The sequence below is a fragment of the Watersipora subatra genome, chromosome 10, assembly GCF_963576615.1.
Source record: "Watersipora subatra chromosome 10, tzWatSuba1.1, whole genome shotgun sequence".
Taxonomy (NCBI): domain Eukaryota; kingdom Metazoa; phylum Bryozoa; class Gymnolaemata; order Cheilostomatida; family Watersiporidae; genus Watersipora; species Watersipora subatra.
The window spans coordinates 23,142,376-23,153,887 of NC_088717.1; the positions used below are offsets into that span (position 1 = coordinate 23,142,376).

At 36.0% G+C, this 11,512-nt stretch overlaps 1 protein-coding gene across 1 annotated transcript; it reads right to left on the reverse strand.

The window, feature by feature from the left end:
• Nucleotides 1–1,609: 1,609 nt before the first annotated feature.
• On the reverse strand, nt 1,610–2,983 carry LOC137406892 (uncharacterized). The gene has a single exon (XM_068093494.1). It carries the CDS (start codon nt 2,981–2,983, stop codon nt 1,610–1,612), a length of 1,374 nt encoding a protein of 457 aa, XP_067949595.1.
• Nucleotides 2,984–11,512: the final 8,529 nt, after the last annotated feature.

The following is an 11,512-nucleotide window of genomic DNA, read 5'->3' on the forward strand; positions in this document are numbered from 1 at the left end:
CAAAATATGTCGTCAACTTCAAATCTTACCCTAATGGATGTTGATCAGCCTATTCCAGCAACAGCTGTCAAGCAACCAGCTCAATCTTAACAACAGAAGACTGCTTTTGTTAGAAACAACAACGTTGTGGTTTCAATTCGACCAAACTCTTCTCTCTATAAATCAGTTAATCAAGACACTGTACAGAAATCTATAAACAGTCATTATGGGCCAACCATCATTGAACTCGTTACTCGTTGCAACTTCAAATCAAACAATCCTAGAATTATGATTCAGCTCCGATCTCGGGACATCGCTAAAGGAGTTACAGATTGCTGGAAATCTGACCAGTATGACGGATCATCCTGCAGACTGTCCATTGATCCAGATTCTCTTAAAGAGAATGTAGTTATTGTTAAAGGTGTCCCACTCGATGCAGATGACAATAAAATACATCAAGATATCAAAGATGCTGACCCTGATGCCTTCATAGAAAGATTGTTCAAAGATGGTAAAAGGTTGAGGTCCTTGAAGATTAGATTCTCTTCCTCCCTATTCAACCAAAATGCTACATGTATCTCACATGGAATAAGTATACCATCAACTCATTGTTTATGTCATGCTGAACCTCTTAAATGATGGATCTTTCTAAAGGATTTTCCATTGCCCATTTAAATATAAGAGGTTTATCTTCCAAAATGGATGAAGTTAGGTATTTGATTTTTAAGTATAAATTTAAAGTTATTCGTTTTTCTGAGACATTTCTTGGAGCTAGACACGGTGATGATTATTTTAAAAATTCTGGTTGCAATATGATAAGAAATGATTGGAACTATAACCAGGGTGGTGGCTTATTATGCTATATTCACCACTCCATTAATTTCAAGCGTTTGAAGTTTGCTATTAATGAAATTGCTGCTGATAGTCTTTCCATTAAAGGCATTCCAGTTATTTCAAGACCTTACATAGCATTTTCTGTTTATAGACCTACAAATTCTACAGTGAATTGCATAACAAAATTTTCAGATTTCGTGCAAGAGTGTTACAGCGACATTGAAGAAATGTTGGTACTGGGTGATTTCAATATCAATTTGTTGAGCACAATAGAAAGCTTCAACTGGAAAAGGAAAATATGTAATCCGCTGTCTTTAAAACAGCTGATTGGCAGATCCACAAGAGTAACTGAAAACTCCTCAAACTTAATTGATCATATATATACAAATTTTTCTCATCACGCCAAGTTTTCTGGAGTACTTGTGATAAGTAAACTTTTTCCAATGACTGCATGTATTCGAATGAAATTCTCATACCTACCAGAAAGCTAAATAATGAGCCAAATCCATAATGAGACAATGTAGCCACAAGTGATAACAAAGACACAGCCACTTAGACACAACAATTTAGTGCAAAGGTAGCTAAGACAACAATATTATATATGAATACAATAGACCCACAAAAAGCAGAAGGTTTACCTTATATACAATTATTTCACCACATTTCCCCCTGATCTCTATGATCAACCTAGTCTGTTATGTAAAAGTCCGCTAGCCGTGACAGGGGTTCCCGAGTTCTCACGGGGCGTGTTGGACGATCAACATCTTCGTTATCATCAGGCTGGCTATGTTCACTATCAGACATGTAGAAACACTGGCTGCACTTGATCTATACAGTCAGGACGCCAGCTAAACCTAATGTCTCCAATGTGTCTAGACATATTGTCCACTTTAACTGCTGTGTTTGAGACGAGAGCTGTGTTTATACCTGGTTTCCATGCTGAAGAGCACTTAGCATTGTCTGGTTTCACAAATACATGATCACCTATTTTATATGGGTTCAAGCTGGTATTATTTTTTATAGTTTCTGAGGCTTCTAAGTACTGTGGCTTGTATTTGTGTAGTCTCTCAAATGGCACAGCACCATCTGAATGAGGTGAGTTATTATACCAGTACAACATTTCGTTTACACTGCCTCCTGACCGTGCCAACATCCGTTTAATAGTTCTGTGATTCCACTCAATGATGCCATTCCCAGATGGCCTGTATGCGCAACTAAATAATTGCATGACATTCCAATTCCTTAACATCTGTGGCAGAGCTCTAAAGCATGGTCCATTATCTGACAGTAGTTCAGCAGAAGAGCCACGTTTAGTAAATATGTGTTCTAACTGCTCTGAAACAGCCGAAAATGTTTCATTTTTTAGTTTCCGCCATATTGCATATCTACTGGGTCCACAGTCTATTACTGTTAGGTACGGAATACCATTGTGATGAGTTATGTCCATTGCCAACCTATGCCAATCATCAGCAGCATCTAAATGACCTGATTCCCATCGCACTGGTGCAGGGTCGATACGGTTACATACATTTTCAACATCCTCTCTGGTGATCTTAGATCCCCAGCGCACAGTAGCCTTATGCAATGTTTGTTCAATGCCTAGATGATGAGTATCATGCAAATCACAAAGCTTAACAACAAGGTCAGAGTCAAAAACCAGTGCACTTACGCTACATACACGCCTGTCCAGCCATCTGTGTGGTACCCTAGTCATCTCGTCAGCTTTGTTCTCCTCTGATTTCACCAAGACGATGCTCAATTTCAGTCCATATTCTGCAACAAGCTCACCAATTAGGTTCAAACGTCTTTTGACGACTATTTCACTAAGCCCACTTACTTTTGGTCTTTTACTGTCAGTCAATACGGATCTAACCCAACCACAGACTGTAGCGGAGTCTGTCATCACTGTCGCATTTAGTAGCTTCCACTTGATAGCCAGATTTATATCCTTTACCACTCCATCTAACTCAGCAAGGTTAATGTGTGCACTATCATTATTACCTCTTAACCAGCTGGCATCTTCTACTACTTGATTGTCCATTTTTAAACATACTCCTATGGCCAAACTACTTGCATCGCACCATATTTTGCCTTTGGTTAGATCATTAACAATCCATTGCCTAAACACTGGGTCATGCTTTTTAAGCTTGTCAGATACCTCATCCAACATTCTCTAACATCACTGGTTACTTCATGGTCCCATTGACTTGACTGTGCCTCTCGTTTAATGTAGCTGCAAGCAACTCGCAACCACCGTGCAACATGGTAAAGACCTACATGTATATATTTACCACAAATAGAATACAGTTCTCTCTTAGTCAGCTTATCAGGCCCTGTTGGCAACTCATAGTCTCTACCCCATTGAAGTTTGTCACTAGTGTTAGCATTCACTTTTAGTCTCTAAACTCGGGTACAAGCTAAACTTTCAGGCTCTTTGGATGTCAATCCATACTTGCTCAAGTGTTGTTTCACCGCACTTACTGATATAATATCTTCATTTACTATAATGTCATCAATATAGTGATCGGTACCCCTACTCACGTTTTTATCAATAGCCAAAACCTTTGCTAGAATACGGAACATTATCTTTGGAGCAACATTTAACCCAAATCCCATTCTGGTCATCACATAAAGTTTGCCCTTAAAACACACAGCCTGGAATCGCTGTAATGACAAGTCTACGTGTAGTTGTAAATAAGCCTTCTGTAGATCTAACATGCATGCATTTTTAACAAGCTTACGTCATTCCCGAAGCTTATCTTGGCAGACAGCTACATCATTCCCAGGGGTGCTATGCACATGTTTATTCAACTCTTTGCTATAGTCCATAACAGGCCTCATTTTCCTGCCTTTGTTTGGCTGAAAAACAGCCATTAATGGGATAACTCTATTCACCCTACCATGTAATGCTCTATTATGTGGCTCTAGCCATTCATCGTTAATCCACCGTGTAATCTCAGCTTCATACTGCTCTTTATGATCTACATTTACTGAATACTCAGCGCACTGATTTGTTAACACAGGCTCTTTCTGGTCTTTCCATTTCCGTGTGACTGTCTATTTGGGTACATCAAAAGCTGCTGTGAAATCAGTATCTACAATAGTCAAAATCTCCCTGAATAATTGCTTCTCCTCACATGCGGTTGCTACACAACTTTCCACCCCGAATTGCACCATACTATTGGAAATAAGTGTTACATCGCCTAATAGATAGATTGCATCTACTCCAAGAATTAATCTACAACCACATACTAGCTCTGGAGCAACAAGACACTGAACTGGTATAGCCTGGCTACTACTAAGACCCACTGTTACATTGACCTCGCCACTACATTGCGTAGTGCTTCCATTCAGCATTATTACTGTCTTTTGCCTATTCCGGGTAACTAAGTCTAATCTATTTACTACCATTCTTGATAAAACAGACTGCTGGCATCCACTGTCAATGAGTGTTTTCACTGGTAATCCATTCACAGTCATAGTGATTATTGGTAGCGCCATATTTACTGTTGGTTGCTCGGGCGAGAATCCGGCGCAGATACTCCCCCATTTTTGTTTCCCTGTTTGTTAGAGCACTGCCTCTGAACATGTCCATTAAATTAGCAGTTATAGCAGCGAGGTTGCCTATTATAGCCTCTAGACTTTCTTCCAGTAGGGCACTCTCTTGAAATGTGCCAAAAGCCTGAACATTGACTTTGAAGAGTGACGTTGCACAGTGTTTTTGACCTTCTTTTGAATAGCCGCACTTCACACATAAGCAGAGTTATTACCACTGGTTGTAGAAGAAAGGATTGTTCAAGCTCGAGCCACTAGTTCATCTAAACTCATTTCCTCTACTGCTGCTGTAGCCTTTAGTTGATTTGCTATGTCTACTGGCAGTCCTGATACAAAAGCCCATTTAAGAAGTGGATTAGATTCCTTTTGACCAATGGCATCTACTAACTTCCTCAAGTCAGCCAAGTATATATCCACCGTTTCACCTTCTTGCAAAACTCTTTTTCGTAGCTGATCGTAAGCGCTGTAACAGGTTATGCTAAATGCTGTCAGCAGTTCTTTCTTTAATTTGGCGTAGTCACCTTTAATGTCCTCTGAGAGCTGGTCATACAATGAAAATGCAGGGCCATTTAGAAACAATGGCACAAATGACTTTAGATCGTCTATCTTCTGTAACTAAGCCACCAGCTCAAACAAACTAATCCAAGACCTAAACTCTCCACTTGTGTTGCTGTCCTCATAGGTTTTTATCAAATCGGACAATTTAACTGACATACTGTAACACTGCCAAAATAGCTTGTGATGAGTAAACTTTCTCTAATGACTGCATGTATTCGAATGAAATTCTCATATCCACCAGAAAGCTAAATAATGAGCTAAATCCATAATGAGACAATGTAGCCACAAGTGATAACAAAGACACAGCCAATTAAACACAACAATTTAGTGCAAAGGTAGCTAAGACAACAATATTATATATGAATACAATAGACCCACAGAAAGCAGAAGGTTTACCTTATATACAATTATTTAGCCACAGTGCTTAAATTGTCTATGAGTGATCATAATTTAGTATTTATTGTAAGAAAAATTAGTGTTGCATATAAATCATTTCCTTGGAAAATCACTTATAGAGATTACTCCAGATTCGTTCCTGACAAATAAGTTTTCAAATAAGTTTTCAAATTTCAAATAAGTTTTCCTTCATCACTTGGAATGATAGTTTAATTAAAAAGAACACTAATGACATGATTAACCTATTTAATCAAAAGTTTTTTATAGCTGTCAATGAGTTAGCACCTTATTAAACTAGAAAAGTCAAGTCAGAATCTTTACCTATTTGGCTTGACAAAGAAGTACAGCAAAATATCAAGTTGAGAGAAAAACTGAAAAACTGCAAAGATTGGACTGCTTACAAAAAACCAGCGCAATTTTTTCACAAATCTCATTAAAAGAAAATAAAATGTATTGACAAACTTGTTAAACAGTCAAAGCTTGGTGAGTCATGTAAGCGTTGGCAAGCTTTGAATGTGAAAAATAAGAAACCTCAAAGCTGTGACACTTGTTTGTCAGCTTCAGAACTTAACTCACATTTTGTGGCATTTGCAAGTAAACTTTCAAATTCAATTTTACCTTCATCTAATCCTTATTTGTCTTGTCAAAAAACTGAGTTAAAGACCACATTTAATGAGTTTCCAAAATATACTCCTCATGATATTGTAAAATATATCAGTAACATACCTAATTCCAAAGCCTCAGGCATAGACAATATTTCTGTAAAAATAATAAAAGCAACTCTTCCATTCATTGTACCTATTATCACTGATATGTTTAACAGAATATTGATTGATGGCTGTTTCCCTTCAGCATGGAAACATGCATGAGTTACTCCATTGTTTAAAGGAGGAGATAGTAGCACCCTATCAAATTTCCGCCCTATTTCAGTACTCCTTATTTTATTCAAAGTTTTTGAAAAGCACTTAAATATCCACATCTACTCTCATTTATCCAAAAATGATATTTTACACCCTTGTCAGTGTGGTTTCAGAAAAAGTCATTCATGCACTGATGCTGTTAATAAACTAATCTCAGACTGCTTGGATTTAAAAACCAGAGGTGAGAAGATTTGCTTGATGTTTTTGGATTTCAGCAAAGCTTTTGACAGTGTCAATCACAAAATATTATATCATAAACTAGAACTTGCTGGTTTTAAAAATAAATCATTGCAAATACTTCAATCCTATTTTCACAAAAGGCGCCAAAAGGTCGTCATGAATGACAAGGAATCATTGGCACAAGAAATAGATGTTGGTGTTCCAAAGAAGTCACTTATTGCACTAGTATTATCTTTAATATATATAAATAATATTCTTAAACTTATTCCAAAAGGTTTTGCCTACGCCTATGATACTATTTTGGTAAGTTACCACAAAGATATGAAACTTCTTGACACAAACTGCAATCTCATCATGCAAATTATCAGCAACTGGTGTACATCAAATCATATGACAATCAATTTACAAAATTCACAGTTTATTCTTTATAGTACTGACGAAAACCTTCAAAACAGCTTTACTCTTAAGTTGAACAGTCAATCCATCACGTGTAGACACGAGAGAAAATTGTTAGGATTTGTTTTGATAGATCAAATCTCTTGGAATAATCATGTCGACACTATTTTTAGTAAGGTCACGAAGTCATTGACTCTGCTCCAGTTTTGTAGGCCATACATGAACTCAAAATCTGCTATTGCATTTTATTATCAGTTTATATTTTGCCATATTAGTTATGGTATCCACATTTAGTATAATCTAGCTCCAATATCTGTCACTAAGGATTTATTTTTGTTGCAAGAGAGAGCATTTCGACTCTTTGCAAATCTACATCATATGCCTGCATATATTATTCCAACGAATGTTCTTTCCAAATCTCTGCATCTTCTTACTCTGCCTATGCTAAATATTTATTTTACTTCAATTCAATGATTCGAGATTTTTCATGGTTTGTATCCTCGTTCTTTACATGACAATTACAGGTTATCAACTCATTTCAACTTATGTGATGTGAACAAATTGCATACAATCACTAACAATCATTTTGAAAATGTCATTGCTAACTGTTTTAACAATTTTCCACCAAATATCCGTTCTCTTAGCAGAGAAAGGCATTTTAAACACTATTTGTCAGACTACTTATTCAATTTTAATGGCTAGCTGTTGCTTTTTTCCCCCTTTTTTTGTTTTACTATTGTTGAATAGCCTAATTTGAAAAACATTTATATTTGTGAAATGAAATTACTTCCAATAGAGTACTATATATATATATATATATATATATATATATATATATATATATATATATATATATATATATATATATATATATATATATATATATATATATATATATATATATATATATATATATATATATATATATACATGTATATATATATATTATATATATATGCCAAGAACAAAATCATGGCAATAAATACCTACGCACTGCCAGTAATAAGATATCCAGCAGGCTTAATAAAGTGGATTGAGGAAGCCATCAAAGAAACAGATATAGCAACTCGTAAACTGCTGACCATGCATGGAGCACTCCACCCAAAATCTGATACTACTAGATTGTATCTTGATAGGAAAGATGGCGGTAGGGGACTCAAAAGTGTACAACAGACAGTGAAAGAGGAGGAGCAAAGCATCAAAGCATATACAGCCTCCATGGCCATCTCAGATAAGTTGCTAGCTGAATTTTCAATGCCCTGATGATGAAGAAATTGACTGGCACACGAAACCTCTTCATGGTGCTTACCACCAACAAATATCTAAGGTTGGCGATCTTCACCAGACATATATGTGGCTGAACAAAGGAAACCTAACGGCCAATACAGAGTTGCTAATCATGGCAGCCCAGGAGCAAGTGCTCCCAACAAGGCAACTCCAAACGAAAATCTATCACACTAGAGACGATCCTAGATGCAGACTGTGCAAAGATGCACCTGAGACCATGCAACACATCATCAGTGGATGCAGGCAGCTAGCAGGGAACGCATACACTGAGCGGCATAATCATGTCGCAGGTATTGTGTATAGAAGTCTATGTGATGAGTATGGCCTTAATAAACCACAACACTGGTGGGAAGCTCCTGGTAAGGTCAATGAAAATGACCGCGCTAAGATCCTCTGGGACTTCTACATCCAAACTGACAAGCATGTCCTAGCAAACCAACCAGATATAGTGGTGGTAGACAAGGAGAACAGGAGGGCTACTATAATAGATATAGCAGTACCCAATGACTACAATATAGCCAGCAAAGAAAAAGAAAAGGTAGAGAAATATCTCCCTCTTGGAGAAGAAATTGAAAAATGCTGGAATGTAAGAACAACTGTAATCCCAGTAGTCATTGGGGCACTGGGCGCAATAACATCGGTGCATAAAATGTGGCTTGCCCAAATTAACCAACAACAATCAACTCAGGTGAGTTGCAGAAAAGTGCGCTATTGGGAACAGCTAAGATCTTGAGGCGAGTGCTCAAACTCCCAGGTCTCTGGTAGAAGACCCGAGTTAGAGCAGAATTTACCACCCATACGGGGTATCCGGGGTGAGGAAACAATTTTATATATATATATACATAAAACAGTCAAGTCCGGCCTCCTACTGCTAACATTGTTGTGAAAAATAATATAGTCACATGAAAGCTTTCATAGTCTTTCTTGTCGAATAATTAAATTTTTTGTATATTTTACTGGCTACAAATAAAAAACTTGATTCCAGGAACTATCTACCCTACAATATGGCAAACCCAACAAGGAAATGTTCACCTGTGATATGTACTGATGATGCACATGTAAATGTAAAACACTCACCAAACTTAGTGTTAGAATGAATATTTTATAATTACCAAAATGTATGCTAACATGATATATTGAGCAACACAGTTGACTATATCCAATGTTTGCCAATGAATGACTTTAATTATTAATATTATTCATTGCATCTTATATTTAATCTGGTACACTTCTCTCTGTTTATTTGCTAAAGTTTACCTGCAACAATCCGGAGGCTGAGATAGAGAAACCACATTCCATGTGCAAAGGAACTGATGACAAATTGAGCGGTCTAATAAGGGCGCCAACCATAGTGATTTTACGACAGCTGTACATACATGTATTTACCAATGCACTCGCAATTGGCCCTCAAATAATATTGAGTGTAAAGTAAACTCAGAATGACAGATGTTTAAAGACTTTTACTGCAATCGGTGCAAATTTTAGCCAATTGCAGTAAAATCACCTTGCCCTCGTTAGCGTAATATTTTGTGGAATATTTAACATTGTAGTATGCTGAAAGTAAAAACTGGAATTTTAATAAGTTCTTTATCCTTTTCATGAAAAAAAATATTTGCAGTGACGAGAACCCTTTATGGCAAAACATACCAAGCTTCAACTATGGCTATTACAATTAAACTTCAGAAAAAAGGTATAATAGTAATAAGTGAGTTCAGGAAGGGTTGTGCATTAAACTACATACATAAGGTTATGAAACACTTACATACATACGACTATGGAACACATACATACCTAGAGCTATGAAACACTTACATACATACGGCTATGGAACAAATACATACGGCTATGAAACACCTACATACATATGGCTAGGGAACACCTAGATACATATGGCTAGGGAACACCTACCATAACCTATAGCTACGAAACACCTACATACATTAGGTCATGGAATAGTTTGGCACAACAGGCTATGAAATACATGTACATGTACAGAAATGATTACTCTAATAGTTTAGTTTTTTTAACTACTAGTTTTACAGTACTATGGAGTTTCCTCAGTTTTAGTCAATGCATGCTCCTTCACAAAATTGTGACTAATAGCAATAGCAAATAATCTACAGTTCTAAAAGTGATAATATTGAATAATAATTTCTAAATTATATACAATATTTTGTTATCATAGTTCATCGATAGCATAATATAACGACTATGCATTGTCTGAAGTTAAAAGATGTCCTTTTGATTTTGTTGAGAATTTTTTTTAAATTACAGAGATTTGGCGACATTGACCACATGCTTCCTATTTCAAATGTGAAGCTTATGACATTCGACTGTGTGAATGGATCAGGGGAATGAGAGTTTTAGGCTAATAATAAATATTTGAGAGATAAAAATTTTTAGCAAGTTTATCAAGGATATTTTCTATAAAAGTTTAGACCATTTGGGCTACATAATCATTGGTTGATGACAGAGTTGTGTATCCGATGAAAGAATAACTTCTAAAAATAAACCAATAGTTTTAATAAATATATTCAGAGGTATTTCAACAAAATCTATTTAATAAAGATAACTTTAAAGTACACCTAAACCAATTAACCAAAACCAAACCCCTGCTGCACCCTAAGTGCTGTTTAAAAACTGCTCAGCTGAAAATGTTGAGGGTGATAGCCTTGGTGATTGACAAATATCAGTGTTGGCTAACTTGTAAAAGTCATACTTGCCAAAAAGATAAGATATCTGAAGGCATTCACACAAATAACAAACTGATAGGTACGCAAATCCCAAAATGAAACTATGATATAACACACACCTAACTACTCCAACATCACCACGCTATATCGCCACTATTTCTTTCACTCAACAAAATGTTTTTTAATATTCGTTTGCTTGTTTATAATTTTCTGAAAAAGAAACTGGTGAAGTGATCTCTTCAGGTCAGTTTTAATTTTGATCAAGTAGCCAAGTACTCTAACTTTGCCTACCTAACTAATTAGCCAAGGCACCTTGATTTGTCCTTCAAAGTACAGTATATAAAGCAATAATTACTGCCATTTTTTTTATTTGTTTTATCATAAAATACGACAATTATGCCATGAGTTTTTAAAAATATTTTTTGGTTTATTTATAAGCATAAGCTTAGCAAACCCAAAGTTGTCTAAGAATTTTAAAAGATGAGAGTTCATGTCCTCCAAATAAAGCTATATTTGTAAGCAGCTAGAACTTTTCTGAAATTAATGCAAAAGTCATTAACATGAGTCATAATTAATTGATTGGTGTTTTTAGTAGAAATAACTGTCTGATACAGACTTGTCAACATAGAGAGTTGTTCCGCTGACAGTTTGTGTTTATAAAAACAGTTTAGGAATTTAAATGTTTATTACCATGTGGTGGTTAAAAAATAACTA

What these genes read in the sequence shown, in the direction of transcription:
- LOC137406892 (XM_068093494.1), bottom strand. Translation starts at nt 2,983, where the DNA reads ATGTTGGATGAGGTATCTGACAAGCTTAAAAAGCATGACCCAGTGTTT.